This window comes from Oryza brachyantha, chromosome 7 (genome assembly GCF_000231095.2).
Source record: "Oryza brachyantha chromosome 7, ObraRS2, whole genome shotgun sequence".
Lineage (NCBI taxonomy): Eukaryota > Viridiplantae > Streptophyta > Magnoliopsida > Poales > Poaceae > Oryza > Oryza brachyantha.
The window spans coordinates 3,973,049-3,994,459 of record NC_023169.2 but is presented as its reverse complement, the minus strand read 5'-3'; the positions used below and the strand labels follow the sequence as shown (position 1 = coordinate 3,994,459).

General features: G+C 39.5%; 2 protein-coding genes across 2 annotated transcripts; both read left to right on the top strand.

Annotated features, from left to right (window-relative positions):
- Positions 1–5,855: 5,855 nt before the first annotated feature.
- Positions 5,856–10,073, top strand: LOC102701368 (protein ROLLING AND ERECT LEAF 2-like). The gene is made up of 4 exons (XM_006658333.3): positions 5,856–6,953; positions 7,804–7,979; positions 8,398–8,621; positions 8,760–10,073. The coding sequence occupies exons 1-4, from the start codon at positions 5,927–5,929 to the stop codon at positions 9,547–9,549; spliced, it is 2,217 nt and encodes a 738-aa protein (XP_006658396.3). The 5' UTR covers positions 5,856–5,926; the 3' UTR covers positions 9,550–10,073.
- Positions 10,074–13,161: 3,088 nt separating this feature from the next.
- Positions 13,162–21,000, top strand: LOC102701092 (UPF0613 protein PB24D3.06c). Its single transcript, XM_040526153.1, has 9 exons — positions 13,162–13,547; positions 15,286–15,362; positions 16,008–16,113; positions 16,973–17,065; positions 18,092–18,157; positions 18,345–18,490; positions 19,406–19,514; positions 20,398–20,462; positions 20,540–21,000. The coding sequence occupies exons 1-9, from the start codon at positions 13,293–13,295 to the stop codon at positions 20,685–20,687; spliced, it is 1,065 nt and encodes a 354-aa protein (XP_040382087.1). The 5' UTR covers positions 13,162–13,292; the 3' UTR covers positions 20,688–21,000.
- Positions 21,001–21,411: the final 411 nt, after the last annotated feature.

The following is a 21,411-nucleotide window of genomic DNA, read 5'->3' as shown; positions in this document are numbered from 1 at the left end:
CTAATATAGTAAGATGATGTAAGTCTATGAAATGGTTTCCTTCCCTTTGCCTTGTTGTCGATTGCAAAGAATTATTGACCTAGAAGCCTAGCTAACAAATGGTAAAATTTACTTTCTACAACAAAATAGACAATAACTATCGGCTCAAAACCAACATAATATTGGCTTTTGAGCAAGCGGTGGTAGTTGGTACTAATCTTTATGCATAAATATTGTTTAGTGGTTGTGGTTGTAGTACATATGGATTGGCATGCCTCGTCGTTGACGTTGAAAATAACAACAACGGTCACACACGTAGGCCTGGGAGTTAATCTTAAACTACTCCAGTGCAGGACCTAATTCTTAGAATTGCTGGGCGTGCCAGTCAGTTTGATCATATAACTGACAAGATATAACATGGAAAACAGTTAACCCTAAAATCGCTATCGGTCGGATAGCCGATACCGTTCTAGGACCCTAACTGATGGACTAGACGATCGACTTTATAGGAATTTCACGATGATAAGTGTAAATATGCTCAATCGGCTGAATCAGAAGCAGGATAAACACCAACCAGACTAACGACCATCCAATCAATCTTAAAAGATCGGACTCAACCAAGACAATTTTAATATTAATCAGCCTATCGGAACGATCTATCACTTATCGCACGTAAAATCGACAGCCGATAGGAGACTAAAGATGGAATTCAATATAAACTGGAACGTTATACCAATTACTAGCATAAAATAATAATAATTAACTGCATACATGCTCATACCAGATCTAGAATATCGGACTCAACCAAGACTACAAATCTAGGCATAATCGTGCATGAAATCAACCAAGCATTACAGCATACGAGTAATAGGATAACAATCCAGCGTAATCTATCAACTTATTCATTAATCCCAGCCGATCGGACATACTTCTATAAGAAAATCGCACTAAACACACATACATTGGACCTGACCAAGACAGCATGCAATCTAGTACGATATAATCATAGGAATATGAAGATCGATGGAGTTAACAGATAAATCAACACATTACTTGGGATAATACTGGTTAGAACTCCAGTTATAAACTCTCACGAGCACTTAATCTAATCTGATAACATGAACCCAGTCAACTAGATTGCGAACCAAGACAAAATCAAGTTGACTGGAATCATACTTGCAGATCAAATAGAGGATTTGATCGAGAACTACTACTACAAGCTAAAACAGATCAAAGTAATAATAGAGCTCAGCCCGTCGATCAACCAGGCAGAAGATCGGACCTAACCGAGACCGTCATGTTCTAGTTGATTGACGGGTTTTGACAAACATAAACTTACATTGCGAAGCTGACAAACCTCACGCCGAAAGCCCAAGCAAGTCGAGTATTTTGGCGATGCACCGAAGATGTGTGGATTGATCTGAAGATGATTTACAATGACCCCAGGCACACATATTTATACCCTCAGGTGCTAACTAACCTAACTGGATAAGCATCCGTCTGAATAACTAACTTGTTGTATCCGGACTTTAATAAAATCTAAAAATCCTAAACAAACTCTAAGATAAAGCTTAATTAAATTACCCGGACTCACAACTAACACCGAATCTATCTCTAAGTTCCAGGCCCAATCGGACTCTACTTTCCTGTTCAATTCAGACTCTATCGGCTGCATTCGTGCCACTTTCAACCTCATGCCTCTAGCCGATTCGCCTTTTCTTGTCTGATTCGATCTTCAATTGTGTTTCGATCCATAACGGTGATTTGCCAAAATCTGGCATAACACTCGTACACCCACACTTACCATCACTAGGAATATGATACTTATTGTCAAACTGGAAATTATCATTGGTCGGCTATCCATTATCTTATCTATAGCCTCCATGATTGTTTGCCAAATCCAGCTGCTCCATGCTTAGAGTTGTCTAGATCTAGTAGCAGATACGATTGCACCGACAAGCATCAGCAAGAAGGCAATGGTAGTAATAGGTATAGGTTGTTCTCTGACAGAGAGAGGGAGTGGTGGCGATGAAATTGAGGGTGCCTAAGAGAAGAAAGATAAAAGATGAAATGCTAGGTACCGACCTTTAGAGTACAAGTGGCGCCACTCATCGTAGCCAAAACAACCAATAACCAGAAATGGCCCCTACTTGTGTCACGAGCCCACACACTTCAGAGATACACATTGGCTAGAACGAGATCCCCTGTTATACTACAAATATAATATGTGACACTGCCATGTGGGCATAAAGTAGGTAGGACCCATATGACAACGAGATCTACTGCATATATAGCACTGCAGACGATGCAAGTTCATGAATTTTTTTAAAGAAATAGTATATTTTTATTGTAAAATCGTAAAGTAGAGACCTCGGTTGGTTGAAATCGTAAGTTTACCACCTTGTCGAACATCCAAGGTTTCACCGGGCACATTTCACATTTCACACGAGCATACATATATATATATATATATATAGCCTATCATTTGTTCAATATGATTGTTGCTCTATCAAAAGAGTAAAATTGTCCGGCCTAACCACCTGCAGGGTGCACATGCATCGGAACTTTTTAAAAAGAATTTAACCCTGAGTACACATATCATTGTGCGGGCATTCGATATACACCCTGTTAAAGTTCGGTGGTTCGATAGGGTTCTAAACTTACCCATTTCAGTCGACCAATCTATATTTTCACAAATTTTCATCAAAATATTGCTGATCCTATAAAATTTTCGCGAGTCCACACTAGCCACCTAATCTAGACCGTTCGTTGCATGGCCAGACACAGTCTCCAGTGCTGTGGAAACTGCAGATCGAGACTTGCGTGAGGCAAATTGTCCATGTTGCTTTCTTCTGAAGAAACGAATGCAAAGAAAGAAGAAAAAGAAAACATCAATCTTTTTTTGTTCCAGGTCAGCAGACAGCACCACCTAACACAAAAGGATCCAGCAAAATCGTCCTCCCTGGCTTTGTCAATTCTTTTGATTTCCCTACTCTTCTTGTAGGTTCCAGCTGCTCCTAATTAAATAGTAACTTATCTAGATTGTAGTCCGAACTCTTTCAACAGGGTGACTGTTTAGCTTATTCAGGGCAAAATCTAAACAGTATATTTATAAATAAAAAATAATTTATTAATATAATTTTCATATATGTGTTCTTCATTGATCTAAAAGCTAATTAAGGATGAAAAATAAACTATGATAAAAAATCTTATATATGTTCCAAAATAAAGGTTAAAAATGTAAATTTTGGCTTATGAGTATAAGCAAAAGTGAAAAAAAAGAGGCTAAAATCCTTCTAGTAGCACTTGGCTCAAAGCTGGGGGCATAATTTACTTTAACTGCACCATCATTAGCCCTGGTTTAGGGGTACAACTTTCAACTTTGTTCCCTTGTAGTACTAGATGGGTTAATTGTCAAGCCTGTGGCAACTATAATCCATCCATCTTTGATTTTAGCCGGAGACTAGCTAGAGAGTGATGCTTAGAGGCTAAGACAGTTCGTTTGGAATAGGGGAATCATCGAGTCATCCATGATTTTAGTCGACCGACATGATGAACTTTTTGTTTTGTGATTATATATGTGGAACACATGAACGAACAAGAACCACTACCTATATTTTGATAATTTAGGTTACTTCAACAATAATAATATGGTCTTTGAATTTTTTCTTTAATTATGATTTTCTAATATAATACATAGAAATAAATAAATGTTTGATTTTATCAAAATACTCCTCCCGCAATGTTTGATATGCTAATGAATCTATGTACATACAATCAATATACATTGATTAGTAGATAAATCTAGATATAGCCAAAACATTTTGCAATATGAAATAGATGAAATACTTCATAAGAATAATCTATTCATGTCCTAGTGTTTTCAAAGTTTATCTCAACCTTATCCAAACTATAGAGATAATGAAACAGGAGGGAGTATACATACGTAGCGTAGCACACAAATAAGTACGCCCTTTAATTAGCACGTGCTAATTTAAAAAATGTGTTGGTAGTAGTTTTTTAATCGTTTTCTCATAAGTAAATGTCACAAAACTACATACACTTTGACTAAACTATCACAAAGTATAGAGTTTTTTTTTATCAAAAAGAACACGAGAGCCTCCTATTGTACTTTCTATTAAAGAATAATATTTACAAAGAGAAATAAATGAAATTAAACTATATATAGTTAATGTTTTATATCACAATTTATAGATTTAATAAAAAATTTGTTACAAAACTAAATATTTAATATTGGGTATCACAAAACAACATGTCCAGTAACAAAACTATCACAAACCTATAAGTTTAGCACCAATTGAGTAGTAAACTGCATTTTTATAGCTCAAACTTGTTAGTACGGCTAGTGATTTATAATCTAAAATATGTAGTTTTGTTATTATTTTAATATTAAAACTTGGCCTCAAATATTGTTTTAGGATAAATTTAAATTAAATGCGTAATTTTGTGATAAAACTCTTAAATCTATAGTTTTTAACAATTTTGTTGACGTATATGTAGTTTTGTGAAATTTACTTTTTTTAAATTATTTTCAATCCTAAATACTTAGACCACGAAGAGTAGAAGTACAATATTACTAATTTAATTTGTAAATAAAATGTCTTGTAATCTGACAAAAAACCATTCCATTTAGCACATGTAAGGGTGGCTTCAACACCTGCACAACTAGAGTAGCTGAAGTAGACTAAGGTGGTGGCTTTAGAGTGTGTAGAGCTCAACTGATTAAGCTTCTTAAGATAAAACCAGCTCACCAAGATTTTAATCTATGATTTAGCACCATACTCATAGGGATACTGCAATTTTGACATTTTGGTATTGTTTTGAAGACTTATTTTATAAATAGACCCCTAAAAAACTTAGTATCCAAATAGACCTTTTGACGGGGCAATATTATTGGCACTGTCGTTGAATAGGACAACACCAATATCGTTGGCGCCGTCCTCCGGATAAGGACAGCGCCAATGTCATTGGTACCGAGGACCTATTTGTAAAAAAATTCTTACATATAGGTCCTTTATTATAACTTTTTATAAACAGATCCTCGACGTCATTGACATTGGCGCCGTTCTTCTCCATATCAATGACTTAGCCATCTCGAAGGCCAAGTTTGTCGATACCATCGTCTTTGGTGCTGAGACATTAGACCATGACGCCAATGACGTTGGCGCCGAGCTAAAAGATCCATTTTTTGTTGAAGTTTTTTAAGAGTCTATTTACGATTAAAGTTTTTTGAAAGGGCTACAAGTTAAAAATTCTAGCACAGGGATAGAATACATGTATATATGCTTATAGGACTAAGTGGATGTTATGTTGGAATTTTGATATTTTGGTCCTTTTCAAAAATTATTTTACAAATTGATCCTTAAAAAATTTATTGCATGAATGGACCTTTTTGACCGTGCCAACGTTATTGGCACCGACATTGAATAGGACAACGTCAATACCGTTGGCGCTGTCCTCTAAGCACTATACACGCCATTAGGTTATGCTTACTTGGCCGGATGACAGCAACGTCAGCAACGGTAACCTTGACGCATGCGTCAAAACGATCCATTTATGTAATATTTTTTTAGAGGCTTATTTATAAAATAAATTTTAAAAAATGATCAAAATGTCAAAATCGTGGGGATGTTATGGTATGGGTGCATGGGTTTTATGTAATAGAGTAAACGATGGGGACAAGTGGAGATATATATGCGGGGTCCTATTCAACGTCCCTCGCAACGGCGTGGCCCTCCACCCCATCCGATCCGCTTTATTCCAAAGCACCAAAAGCACCCCCTCTCTTCTTCCCCAAAAGGATCGTCTTTTCATCGAACACCTTCGGATCACCCCCCCCCCCCCCCATCAAATTCATTCGCCCATCACCACCGCCACCACCGCAAGCAGAGCCCAGTCAGTCCGCCCGCCGCCGCCGCAGCAGGCTATGGGGTGCGCGCAGTCCAAGGAGGACGCGGAGGGCCCCGTGGCGCGGTGCCGGGAGCGGAAGCACCTGCTGCGCGACGCCGTCGAGGCCCGCCACGCGCTGGCGGGCGCGCACGCCGGGCACGCCGCGGCGCTCAAGAACGTCGGCGCCGCGCTGTCCGACTACGCCACCGGGGAAGGGGAGGCGCACGGGGCTGGTGGCGGGGTGCACCGGTCGGCGTCGGCCGAGGCGGCGGCGCTCGTGTCGGCGGAGGGCAAGCCCGTGCTGGCGCTCCTGCCCCCGCCGCCGCCCGTGCTGCCCCCGCCTCCGCCGCCGCCTGGCGACGCCGTGGAGGATCACGCGCCGCTCGCGAGGTCGCTGAGCGCGCCCGACCTGCACCTCCAGCGCGTGATCAAGAAGAAGCCCTCCGGCGAGGCGCCCATCATGGAGGAGGACGACGACGGCGGAGAGAGGGAGGGGGAAAGTGACGGCGGCGCCGGACGTCGACGACGAGACGACGATGACGAAGAGCTGAAGCCCCCGCCGCCGCTCCCCGCGCAGCGGGCTCCTCCCTCGCGCTCCCCGCCGCCTCTGCCGCCAGAGACGGACCACAAGGCGGACGCCGCCGCCGGGTTCATCAACGACTACTTCTTCGACCCCACGCTGCAGCCCACGCTGGACACCGGCGCCGCCGAGCCGTCCTCGTCGTCGGCTCCGGCGGCCGAGCGGAGGGAGCAACCGCCGCCCGCGCCAGAGGAACATCCCCCGCAGTCGGCGGCAGCGAAAGAGGTGGCCGAGGGCAAGAGGCCGGTGGCGGCCGAGGCGGCGACCACGCGCCGGGCGCTGACGCAGAAGGCGGCGAGGAAGGGGGAGGGCAAGAAGGCCAAGGCGGTGATGCTGGCCGCGCCGCCGGGCAGGCTCGGCGTCGGCGACATCCTCCGCGCGCTCGACGAACACTTCCTCCAGGCGTCGCAGAGCACGCACGAGGTGTCCAAGCTGCTCGAGGCCGCGCGGATGCACTACCACTCCAACTTCGCCGAGACACGAGGTTTCCTTCCTTCCTTCCTCCGATCACCTCACCGACACGACGAATTCACTTCAGTATTCAGATTACTTCATACCGGCACTAAAAAAGAATCTTTTTTCTCACCAAAATTTGTGAGATTTGATTTTTTTTGACACTACCAAGAGTGAGGTTCGATTATTTGACATCTCGACCCGCCGTGAGTGACTCATGGTCCCACATGTCATACTCAGGAGTGTTAGTCAATATAAATAATTTAAGTAACGGAGAAAGTGTCAACTAATCAAATTTATCCCAAAATTTGAACCTTCTTCACTTGGATAGAATTATGAAACATTTGGTGGAATTGTTTTGGTGGAATATGCTCGAGCAAGTTTCGGTTAGGAAATTTCAGGGAAGGGTTTTAATAGTGATTATGGAAGAAGTGTTAACCCATTCCACACGACAGTGGTAAGACTCTGATGAATACATTACTAATCTGTAGTGTCAAGAACAGCAGAATGATTGCATTTGTTAATTATTGAAATGGACCAATGATAGCAATCCACATGGGTCAGTGGTACAGGGGAATGAGTTATTTGCCGTTCACATTTAAATTGTTCATGACCTGTACCTTATGATTCATTTTCAAGTTCAGTTGAGCAGTCTCTGTCTTGCTTGTTTTTTGAGTGCTCGCTTTGATTATTTTCCACATACTCAATCCTTGTTTTCTTTTGAGAATTCAAGAGTAATTTGATTTCCTACCATTGTTAAATGTCATATATCTGATGCATCTTACTAGGGTTTGTGGACCATTCTTGAGGAAACAGGAATTTATAGCTTTGTTTTCCTTCCATTTCTAAAATATAATGGGATTTCTCTTCTGTCCTACTAGGATTTGTGGACCATTCTGCCAGAGTGATGCAAGTAATCACTTGGAATCGCTCGTTTAAAGGGATACCACAACCTGAAAATGTGAGGAATGAACTAGACGAGGACGAATGGGAGACACACGCTACCACTCTTGATAAGCTGCATGCATGGGAGAAGAAACTATACCATGAAGTCAAGGTACAAGAAGTTTTTGTTTACCACTAAGTCAGAATATAAATCGTTGCAAGTTGCAACCACCACTCATTCGTTGGTAAAACCTTAGATTAGATATTGCTAAATTCAAGAGCATTCTCTCACAACTATAATTTTGCAATTTGCTTTGTTCAGCACATAAATGATGACCTCTGCTACTAGTTTGCTATATCTTGTTAAGTTCATTTACTGTTATATTTGTGGGCTTTCATGGTGATGCAATCATCTGTTATGTGAACCTCTCTAGCCATTTTAATCTAGGTTCATTACCTATCCATGTTGTTTTTCCTTTGAAAGGACGATTGCTTCAATGTTCTAGGCCCTAGGATGTGAAAATGATTGAAGCTAGACCACTTTCATTTGTTTGATGATATAAACTGTTTTCTGTGTACATCTGAGACAGGATTTTGAGGTTATCAAAAGGGAGTATCAACAGAAGCTAGCTGTTCTCAACAAAAAGAAGCAGCGTGGTGTCAGTTCTTCGTCACTCGAGAAGACCAAGTCTGTTGTTAGTCACTTGCACACAAAATATGTAGTCGATATGCAAACAATGGAGTCAACAATTGCAGAAATCAACCGTCTGAGAGACCACCAACTATACCCGAAACTTCTTGAACTTGTGAAGGGGTAAGACCTCTTCAGTGAAACACTCTCTACTGTTCTTCTATAATGATTTCTAACGACTTCAGTAACAAAAAAAAAAACACCAGTTAGACTCTGGAGTCTGAAGAAATATTAATTGTGTTGATTTCTTCACCATGGCAGAATGGGGGTCATGTGGGATACAATGTACATTCACCACAAAACACAGCTGAGGATCATCTCAGGGCTCAAGTCGTTGGACATCTCCGTTGCTGCACGCGAAACAAGCGATCAGCACCATGATCGGACAGTGCAGCTGTATAACGTTGTTCAGGATTGGCATGCTCAGTTCGACAAGTTCATGACCTACCAGAAGCAGTATGTGGGGAGCCTCTACAGCTGGATCAAGCTAAATGTGATCCCCATTGACACCAACCTGAAGCCCAACTCATCTCAGCCACATGAGACCACACCTCCCATCAAGAGGCTGCTGCATGCCTGGCATGATATCCTCGGAAAGCTCCCCGATGAGGCTGCGAAGAAGGCGATATACACGTTCGCAGAGATCGTAAAGACGATCCTGGTTCATCAGGAGGACGAACTAAAGCTCCGGTTAAAAATTGAGGATACTAGGAGGGAGCATGGGAGGAAGAGGAGGCAGTTCGACGACTGGGCACAGAAGTACATGCACAAAACAGCAGGCATCCTTCCTGAGGATGGCAACCCTGATGGCCTGCGCGCCGATCCAATGGTGGAACGGAAGGCCGCCATGGAAAGGATGGAGCTTTCGATGAAGGAGTTGGAGGAGACGTATGTGAAGCAGTGCAGGGTGGTCAGGGAGAAGTCCCTCAACCTCCTCAGGACAAGCTTGCCGGAGCTGTTCACGGTTGTCTCAGATTTCTCACTGCAATCGGCAGGGATGTTCAAGGGCCTGTGGTCGATTGCACACACCAATGATCAACTGGATGAATGATAAGTTAAATCTTTGTTGCTGTAAACTTTGTGATTTTTCTTTTTGTTCATGTTGATAGCTTGCTTAGTTGTTGTAGATTTTGGTTTGTGGTGTCAAAGATGAATTTATGATAGAGTTATAGGAGTTTTACATGGTGTTTGAAAGAGGGAACTGTGTTTTTGTCTCATATTTGATAAATATATTGTAGGTTTTACATCATGTCGAGCTGTAGCAATACAAGGAAAATGATTGCTTCAAACTTTTGTCAATGGTGCTTGGTGTTAATGATGATGAGATCAGCCCTGTCCGAGGCTTGTGTTTTGGGTGTTTTGGGAAACCAGCCCTGGTTGGGTTGATGCTTTGATAATGTGATAAATCAGCACAAGCACGACAACGTGATGACAGTAGTAGTATTTGTCAATTTACCTCTTTTAATCACCGAAGCTTGACCAGAATATTCTAGTGTTTTCTGTCACTTTATTAGCTTGTTCTGAATATATCCTACTCGTATAAAAGAGGGGGCTTGTACTGTACTGAAGGGGAAATGGGAGTATTAAATAGTATTTTTTTTCACGTATTAACATCTAAGATGAGCTGTTGTCAACTTAATCTGAATAAAGTTTACCTATATGTATTATCCTGCCCAGTCTCAATGCATAGTTTCATAGCATATTTAACAAGACTGTAAACTAGGTAATCGAGCGAGATGAGTTTTATGGGGATGAAACTCATCTCTTATCTCATGAAACTCCCTTGTTTAATGGCTATGCTAAGTCAACAATTTTATTGATGTGACACCTTATTTAATTTGCATGACACCCCATGAAATATGTATTGAGACTGGTATAAGATTAATAGCAGCAGGATGATAAAATAGATTATGAATCCATTACTGCTACATCACACGTGCCCAAGATGATTGATACAGATCATTTTTGTGCCATGGACATGCTGGGGCCAATATAAAAATAAAATAAGATGCTTACACGACATAAGCAAGTGATGTCAATGGAGAACATACTTGCTTTATGTTAGTTCAATAATCGATGGGTTCCATCATTGAAGTTCATGATAAATTGGGTATAAAGTCGCTTCCAATTTCATTGTCAACTTAAAAAAAAAGGTATTCATTCCCTTTCTAATCATGACTAGATAGGAGTAGAATTTTGAGCTGACGTTCACGCGTTCTTGAGCACACTGTAATGACATCGTGACTATACCACGGAAAGGATATAGTGGAAAAATTACGAAATTATAGCTATGAATTCATTTTCTCTGGAGAGAGTATTTTATAATATTTTGTTAGAAAGTATTTTTTTTGGTTTCCATATGACGGTAAAGTTTACTCGTCCCTGTTAGGGCTTATTCGTTTTCAAAGAAAAAACAAAGCATTTGGAATCCTAAGGAATAAGCCATATGAGTGTTATTTGGTTTCTAGGTTCCTAAAGTACAGAGAATTACAAAAGTTTTTATTTTCTACAAGTTGTATCAAGACAATAAAGGGAATTTTACACCTACCCTTCTTCTTAAAAAATTCCTATAAATTAATGTATACATGCATTCCTATTTCTCCATTTTCTCTATTTTTATAGGTTGAGATTCCACTAAACTGAACATATATTGCCTTAACATGGCAGGTCTCACTTGATTTTTTAATGATGAAATTAATTTTAGCATTTGCCTTAAAAAAAGCTAGATCCAATTATTACATATATTACAAAAAAATAACTATAGATAATAAAATGAAAACTTGATTAAAAAATCTACTTATAATATGCCACCTAAAGACATATATTTCTATCTATGATTGGCATTAGCCGTTGTTTGTCCTAACAACTTACTAATTATATATTGTTCTTGTCTTTCTCAAATAAGTAAAACAAAATCTCCAAAATTAGTAGTCAATCCTTGTATCGATTGAATTTGCATCCCATCACTATGAGCGATAGACGTGAACCGAAGTGAAACGAAAGATAACATTTGAAACTAAGACACAGGTCAGTTGCTCGACTAGATTTTGTTATAACCGTTGCCATTGAACCTTATTTGATAGGGACCCCACCACAAGACACCACATTTAACACCTTCGAAAAGTTCACAATATTTAGAATGTTGTCCTCACTAGGTTTTTCACTTGGAAAATTATCACAAGGCTCAGAAACAGAGCATCGCAACACCCCTATCAAGAAAGTGTGTGTTCCCTATCATTTAGCTGGTTTCCTTGGCCTCTCTAGGTGTCATGCGTCGGTGGTCATGATAACAAAATTGATCCCATCGTCCGAAATATGAGAACGCAAGGAGTCTTGAACACCCTGCATATGCCTCCTCCATGGTTGATCTAGTCATTGCCCCCACCTTGCAAACGATGGCATCATACTGATGTTTTCTACCTGAGGCGTATCATAAAAGCATGCCTCCTTACTCTCATGCTAGTTAGAGATCCATCAGAGACCTAGCACGACCCCATGTGAGTAGATCCATCATCGCCTCCTGCTATGACGGTTGGCCATACACCTCACACCTCATCGTAGTCCAATATCATAGAGCCAACACTAGTAGCAACGATGAAGCAGACGATGATGCCACTTTTCGATACGCCTTTTAATACCGCATATCTACCTCCATCTGGTCCACCGTCAGTAGCCAGCCACCTCCTCAAACCACCTTAAGTAGGCATATTTGTGCCACCGTAAAGGCGGTGTAGAAGTGTTTGAGCTGACTAATCCTCTGATTGGTTGATCCATTTTTTTGAGAAACAATTATTGGTAAGTCTCATTTGATTTAGAATATATTTTACTATTGCGAAATGATACATTCTGCAATTTCGTTCTTGACGAATCTGAATTCAATGAAATACAATATACCACTGTTTGTTTTATTTACGTTATAAATGTCCCTTTTCTCTGTTTGCAAGAGGGTGATTTCAAATGAAAACGAAAGAAAATCTCAAACATGATTTACAAAACCCATGAAAACCAAACTGCTCGGTCTTCTGACCTAGTTTAAAAAGAAATACAAACTGAGACTTAAATCTTTAACAAAATTTCTCCGGATTTTATCGGTAATTTGTTTTATCAACAATTTTCTCGAAATCTTGTGTTAGGAGGACTGTGAAGCGTCAATCATATCCCCAAACACCCAACCAACAAACAAAACAAAAGAGATGACAGTCATGACACCAAGGCCGACACCACCAACCAGAGAGATTAACGTACCCAATCATGCGGCTGCACGTCACCCCCGAAAATTTCTCAACCAATAATTCCTTAAAAATGAAGATAAATAACCTTATATTTTCGCTTCTGTTTATGTTTATAAACCAAAATTCAAAACTTTTATATTAAACTTGGAGCATAGGTTTTAAGATTTTCTCTCATAATACATATTTTAGCCTTATCTTTTAAATTAGTAAAAACACATATTAAATATTCCCCTGTTCCATATATAAGGATTTCTATTTTTGATTAAATTCCTAAGTGTTAATAAATCTACATACATGTATAAAACATATACATTAATACATATAATTTTAGACAAGCTCAAAATATTATATTATATAATATAGAGAAAATATTTTATTTATAAATTATCTTTTATTTATAAATATACGGTTTGCCTAGTATTGCCAAAAATAAAAAAAATAAACAAAAGATCTCGACGAAATTTGACCAGCTCATCATCCCGAGTCCCGAGTCGTGGTGGGTGCGTGCGTGCGTTCGATCCTTCCCTCCCGTGATGCGGTGACCTCGCCGCCGGCGGCCGCCATGACCTCATCCTCCTCCACCTCCTCCTGGTTCTCCGGCATCGCCCGCGCCGCCGCGTCCTCCAACCCCACCGCCCTCTCCTCCTCCGCCATGCCCCCCGGCGGCGTCGCATCCGCGCCCTCTCCTCTCTCCGAGGCTAGGGGTGGCGGAGGGGCCGTCGCCGCCGTGGCTGGCGCCGGGTCGGGCGGCGGCGCGGGCGGGAGGAGGAGGCAGCTCCAGGGGACGCTGTTCAAGTACGGCCCCAAGTCCGCGCAGGTACGGTCCGAACCACCCCCCCCCCCCACCCCCCCGGCCTCGCGCATCCGGCTGCATCTCCCCGTCGCTTGCTTGCGGCGGAGATCTGGAGATCGTTTCTTCTTCATTGTTTGCGACCCCCCCTCTCCCCCCCCCCAATTCGGGTGATGGATTTCGTACAGCTCGCCCGCCTCGTGGATTCCACAAGGTTCTAGAGCTCGAAGGTTCTCCTCGCATTGCGGTACTCCATCTCGCAGCTGCGTCGGTCTAGACGGTTCTAGAATCTTCTACACGGTTACCGCATGCCTCTAATCAGCTCCTTCCGAGAGATGCGATGCGGGCGGGGATCTTCTCCGTGGAGCGTTCTTTCTTTAGAGGGGTTTGCCTTTTGGGAGCTCAACTTGTGTGCTACTACAAACAATGTTAACTTTTTGTGTCTTGTCTCCTTGCATCTGTATCATTTCTTTGCGTGGAAGAATGCCTACTGAATATACAATGCGGACCCTGCTTGGCCTATGGTCCTTGTGCATAGTAGCACTTTTTTTCTTTTGTGTGCGTGTGTGTGTGTGTGTGTGTGGAGGATTTATTTTCTACTTTCATACGGTAAGAAAAATAAGCGTACAAGTCTCCGCAGGCTAAGTTTGCATAGACACCTTTTGTTGTAGTACAGTGAGAGTCTCAACTCTGAATGAAATAATCTGTCAGTCTACACCTGCAATCTTTCCTGTGTTTGGCCTGTGCACTACCACATTGCCATTTGTGACTTTATAAGATGATTAGTTGGTAACAAGCCTGTAGAGCAAGCGCAGCTTTATATCATGCTAGGATGTGATTGCAATATTGTGATTTGTTGGCAACTTATTCCGAAGATAAGAGATACCCTCTTACACACCATAGAATCTAATTGGAATTTTGAAATCTCTTGGAAACTTATATTATTATAGGTTTATGGTAAAATCCAAATTCTTTTGGTCCTCACACTCGTTGATGTCCAATTTTCACCCTGAACTTAAAGACCAGTTATTCTGCACTCGTATTTCAAAACTACAAAAATAACATCCATAACCTGATTCCATGGTAGTTTTGATTGACATAGCAATGATTTTTGCTGACTATCCTCTATTAGGTAAGTTTTCTTGATGCGGACCTAAGTGGCATCCACATTAGCAAAACATGCGCAATAGGAGTCTGCACTATTGAAAACCATTGCCATGTCAATAAAAACCAGTTTAGAATAAGGTCTAGACTCTAGAGTGTTATTGCTTTTCTTTTGAGAGTTGAGGGTAACAATAACTGATTATTGAATTTAGGTTGAAAAAGGACATCGATAATAGGCCGCGTTCTTGCCCCTAGTATAAGATAACTTATCTGTCTCGTTTTCCGTGCGCACGCTTCCCGAACTGCTAAATGGTATATTTTTTGCAAAAATTTTCTATAGGAAAGTTGTTTTAAAAAATTATATTAATTTATTTTATATTTTTTTAATAATTTATAATTAATTAATCATGTACTAATCTATTACTACGTTTTCTGTGCCACACATAAGTTAACTAACACCCCTTGGCCGAACGTGGCAATAGTTCAAGACCCAAACTAGACTTTACCCTAGTTTTAACTACCCAAGGAGCCCAGATGTCTATGCTTGTTATTTTGCATGCTTTCTTTAACACCCTTCAGTTTTCTGTTGATTTGCATCTAATTAGATATGGTTTGTTAGTACTGTTCTGTCTATTCTATAAATTCATCTGTCCTCTTGCAGGTTGCATTTAGAACTGGTGATTTTAACCACCAGGTGATCTTCATCGGTGGTTTGACAGACGGGTTTTTAGCAACTGAGTAAGTTAGCATTTTGTACTTCCATTATATATTTTGCTATATCATTTGTTCAATTAGAAGACACCATTTATAATAGTGAAAGTTCACAATTTCTCATGAGTTTCTCATTAGAGTACTGTCCAGGTGCTTCAGTAACAACTCTGCAATAATTAGTAGTAGCTTCTTCCGTAGGATATCAGGTTGTTTGGTATCTGTACTTTCAGTTACCCAAGTTATTGTTTTTGTTAGTCTGTAAAAACGTTACTCTGAAGCATGGGAAAAAAAACCGCCTTTCTCCTTGCAAGTTGTTTCATCTTGGCATGATGCATCCATGCAAATATGGAAACATATGCTATATAATCACCATTTATTACTTCATGACGCATGCATGCAATCACTTCCCTTTGACCAAATCAATATGAGAAAATGTAGTTGTAGTTATTATTTTATTTCCTCTGCATATGCATAAAATTTAAAGCTCCTAGTTCATTATATATTGAGAGTAACAAATTGAGGAAATTCTGGAAAGTGATAAATCAGAGAACGATAGGGAAAAGAACACAGTATGTTCTGTAAGTATATAATCATAATTCACATGCTATCATTTTTTCTTGGTTTAGATTGGAACTAATTTCATTATTTATAATCCATATTGGAATGTTACAGCTACTTGGAACCTTTGTCACTTGCATTGGAGGTCGAGAAATGGTCACTGGTCCAACCATTACTTTCTTCATCATACACTGGATATGGAATTTCCAGCTTAGAGCAAGTATGATGCATACACTGACCTTTTCATCCTTAAGAGTTTAAGAACCACATTTGCATTTAGTGAGGCATTCATCTTCTTCTAGTGGCATACTAAGAGAAGAATTGAGGTGCTTAAGAATGGTTTTAATGTTCAATTTTCATCCTATTCTTTTGTATGGGCATGCTCAGTTTTACAACTTTGTCATTCCATACTTTCACCAGCTTAATTATTACCTCCGTTTCACATTAGAAGATGTTTTGAACCTTTCTAGATTAATACGGATGCTAATGAATTTAGACCATATATAAAACATATTCATTGATCCATGAATGAATATAGGTAGGACCAAAACATCTTAATATTATGGAACAGAGGGAGTACATGATTTGACTTCACATCCACAAAAAGCTGGTTATGGAATATCATTTATATTTTTCAAATGACCAAAGAAATCATGAGAATTTGTACTTGCTATCCAAAGGTACTGTATGCAGAATGTGGCTGCTTGAGCTACCTATATTTAGTTTGGTGGTCAATTCTTTTTCTACTTCTCTTCTGGGTTTCTGGTTTTGCAAAATCGTTATATGAAAGGCGCCTTACGTAGGCTCTCAGCTTGTATCTCCTATTGTTTCATGTGACTTGGGAAACAAGAGCAGCATTTCCTTTTGTAAAATCAGCATTACCTGACAATTCAAACCTCTGATTTTACTTTTTGCTTTGTTGAATGCAATGTGCAAACGGTGTTTGACAGTAATGATATCTGTCTTGTTCTACTGCAGGACGTTTGTTTGGTTTGTCCATTTTATTGATTTTTTGGGTCCTTGTCATTTTAATTATTCTTTCTGGAATTAAATATTGATTATGCGTTTTCTTGTTGAAGGATGCCTTGGAGCTAGACCAACTCATCAGTTTCTTGATAAACAAAGAAAATTCTGAAGGAGTAATACTGCTTGGTCACAGTACTGGTTGCCAGGTATGCTCACTGAACTATTTATAGTCAAAACTCTGAAGATTAAATGCTCCATTGGTTTTACAAACCTGCCCCCAGTGGTCAAGTAGACCCCTAAACTCGAAAACTGCATTTTGGACTTGACACCTGCGTTTCACTTTAGATTACAGAGGTACCACACAAGATATAATTTCTTATTTGTTGTGCTGAGAGATAACTATGTTTAATGTTGCTGACACACAACTGTAGGAACAGCCATGAAATGGGGAGATATACAAAAATAAATTCATCCACTATTGTCAAAACTGTAGATGCATGAGTACTCATGGATATTAATCCCCACACTAGTTCAATTGCTTGCAAATCCCTACTGGTTCCACTCTACCCAAACCAGTCCTAAATTATGCTTCTCCACTTAACTCGCTAATTGTAGCTGATTTTCAAGCTCACAATCTTCAGATCGGAGGAAGAGAGTTTAGTGTTAATTCATAGCATGAAATCTTTAATTTCATGTGAAGAAGTGAATGGATCACTCATAAACCCTCTTTCTGCTCCCATCTTGCTTTACTCCACTATCTCTGTCTAATCTGCTCTAAAAAAAAATCAGCCTTTCACTGTCCAATTTCTAATGCACTGTGGAATTCCGAAAACCACCAAAATTGTGAACTTTGCTTGAGAATCCAAGAAGTCTTGATCTCATATTTTCATTAGCCAAGAGAAATATCATTTCTTTTCAGTTGGGACAGGTAATACAAATGGATTGCATATCAGGGGTATATATGAACATCTGCATCTCGAATTCACTCCTCATGGAATGCTCATGTGGTCAAATATCCACATTCAACTTAGTCTGCTTGACAGGTCAAGTACTGTGCTCCAATTGGCATATTTGGGACCAAGATTGGCCCATTTAGGCTAATGAAGAGGCTCTAGCATGCAATTCGAAAGTTTAAACTTTAAAGACCTTGACTACTTGAGAAAAAAATATGATTGTACACTTTATTTTTCTATAGAAAAAAAAGATAACATGAACTCTTCCGTGGATTCCAGGATATTGTGCATTACATGCGGACAAATTTTGCATGTTCCAAGGCAGTTTCTGGCGTCATTTTGCAGGTATTTTTCTATCATTTTGTTTGGATGGTCAAGTGGTGATGTGTAAATATTTAAATGTGGACTATGATAGGAACTTCCATCCTAATGAAGGTCTAACTGATCAAATTTGTAACCTGTTGACAATAATTGCTTCTTTATGTGGAGATCCATGTAAACAATGTCTTGATGCAACTTCTATGATATTCAGGCCCCTGTAAGTGACAGGGAGTATAGAGCAACACTTCCTGAAACTGCAGAAATGATAGATTTGGCAGCAAAAATGTTAAGTGAGGGCCATGGAATGGATTTAATGCCCAGGGAAGCAAATCCCGATGCTCCAATTACTGCCTACAGGTATCAATTTCCAGGCCTGAGTTACACAGTATACTATTGTGACAGTAATTTATTCTGGGATTATCATTATGCTCACAAGATATATCTTTTTGTTGGCAACAATAATTTCAGTGACTCCATCCTTTAATTACTGAAACGATAGTTAATGGGATTCAGTATTTTGATTAATGATATGTATGCAGTATGCTTCAACCACTACGTAAAGAGTTAGATGAGGGTTCTATTGGATGTTTGACCTTATGTTATGCCCCTGATAGGTTTTAGTTCAGAGTTTTGTAGAATCCCTTATAGTGCTGTAGACTGTGTCAATGATGACCTGTGCAAACTTGTTGTGCCTTCATGGGCTATGAATATGACGACAATGATACAGAATTTCTTGCTTGTCCTTGTGGACTATGTACTATCGGAGAGTTCTATGTTATGTTAAACAAATAAAATTGCAGATAAAAGTTTAAATCGTTGATGATGAAAATTCAACCACAAGAATGGAACAAACATGAAAACAATGAACCAACTTCTATAGTTAATAAGGACATATATAAGGATATGTCATCATTGCACATAACTAACATGATGTGTACTATTTGTTTTTGTCTCCCACTTAATGTTGCTTATGATCAACTATAATGAATTGAGTCTAGTACCTTTTTAACTTTGTTTTTTCAAATGATGCAAAGTTAACCTTTCTGTATTGTTTCTATGGTTTTCATAGGAGACTTGAGCACTTGACATACATATGCATCCAATATCCTATTACTTCTTTTCGTTCCATATCTTTTATTTTATTAGATCTATTTTTCAGCATATCTCCTAGTATCCTTTGGTAGTCATTGTGATCTTTAAAAAAAAGTCCATAACGAATCAAACATCATTTTTTCTTCAGTCGTACTCTAATGCCATAGAAATAATCTGTAGGTACCACTCTCTTTGTGCATATATGGGTGATGATGACATGTTCAGCTCAGATCTTAGTGAAGATCAGTTGAGGCAGAGACTTGGTCATATGTCAACGACACAGTGCCAGGTATTGTTCCTTTCTACTGGTGGCTTTGTCAATGCACGTGGAAACATCACTTTTTTTTGTGATAGCTAGAAATGGTGGTGAATATCACATTCACCTTTTCATTATCATTCTGTTCTGATGACTATTCATACATGGATCACTGGTGGTTATCCTTTCATGGTCCTTCGTATATGTCTCTACATAAAGCAACAATGTCAAGCAGGTCATCTTGGATCTAAGGAAAACAACTGCTTCAGTATCAGATATTTGATGTTTTCTCAATGCCTATTTCAGCAAATATTTCCTTTAAATTAAGTTGTTGTCACTGAGTCTGTTTTACAAATTGAGAGTTGAATGCTTGCATTTGCACTGGTGTCAGATATTCTGGCCATGTACACATAGATATAATAGTATAGTACACTTGATTTCTTCAATGCTATAACACGATAAAAATAGGCTTGATTACATTGAATTCTTGAATGAGTTACAAAAAACAGGAAAAAATGAAGAAAGTCGGGGTCCTGAACCTAAATTTGAGCATTTGGCTTTCATAGTTTATACATGCATAAATTGGACATAGATGATTTTCATAGTGGGTTATTTTGGTGGTTCTATTTTCTCTCTGACCACATTAAGCAATCTAATGAAATAGAAATCAGGAAACATTATACTTGAACGCTTCATAAAATGGGAGAATCAGTTATCTTAAGGAAGTTATTGAACTTCGAGCTTAACAAAAATCACAGAAACTTCCCTCTCTGGCCTACTGTATGAAAATTGTTTAGTTGCATTGAGCAATTAAGACATTTTGTTGGCATAGTTAAGATTTGCCATAGGAGGTAAGCTCTGAAGACATTACGCTATAGCTGCTGAATTTTACAACTTGCAAGTGCTTTGACTGCAGGTTATTTTCTCAATGGGGGATGAATATGTCCCGGAATATGTTGATAAGGGGGCACTTGTGGACAGGTGAAAATAGCAAACCAAACATACTAGCAGATAATACTTTGATATCCTACCATAATAATGCTGTATAATCCCTGCAGAATATGTCGCGCGTTGGGTGGTGCGGAGAAAGTTGAAATAGAATGGGGAAATCATGCTCTCTCCAATAGGGCGCAAGAGGCAGTTCGGGCCATTGTAGATTTTGTTAAGAGAGAGGGGCCCAAAGGGTGGGACGATCCATGGAGCTAGATACAGCAGCCATATGTAACCTGTCTATCCTTTTCTCTCCTAGCAAAGCGTCTTTTATTATTATTATTTTTTGCATTTTGCTTGATCATTTTTTATAGCAACATCCCAATTTGTTTAGTTTTGTTGACTTAGTACGCATCATGTACTCATTTTTGTTTAGTTGTGGAACTTTATGTACAACATTTGAATTTGTAAATTGTAGTGATTCTGCATCTCACATCTCGTCTTTCCAATTAACATTGGTTAAACGGTTACTACTTCAGTATTTGTTTCCAAACACTCTTCCTGCGTAAAGTTGCAAGTGCTGAAATATTTCACCATGGATTTATCAACGTTCATAATACCCCATGTGTTGTGTTGTCATTATACCCTCTATAATTCACAAGAAATTGGCACTTTATTTGATGAAAGAAATTCATCTGCAAATTGCATCTCTCATATCACAATCAATTGGTACTTGCCGTTTCTTCAATCGGTACATTCTTGGAAAATATTGGAGTTCTGTAATTGCGATCATATACATGCTGATGTTTTGGATGTTTTGCACTGGTCATTCACATGATGCGTGACAGCATGAACTATCCTTATTCCACAAGAAAAAGGTTGGTCAATTGTTCCATATTCCTGTTCTTATTCTACAAATTTCACACCTTATACTCAATCTTATTTTTTTAGAGAGAATTCCCTGTATGCCAATAAAATTATACCATGTTTCTTCTATGCC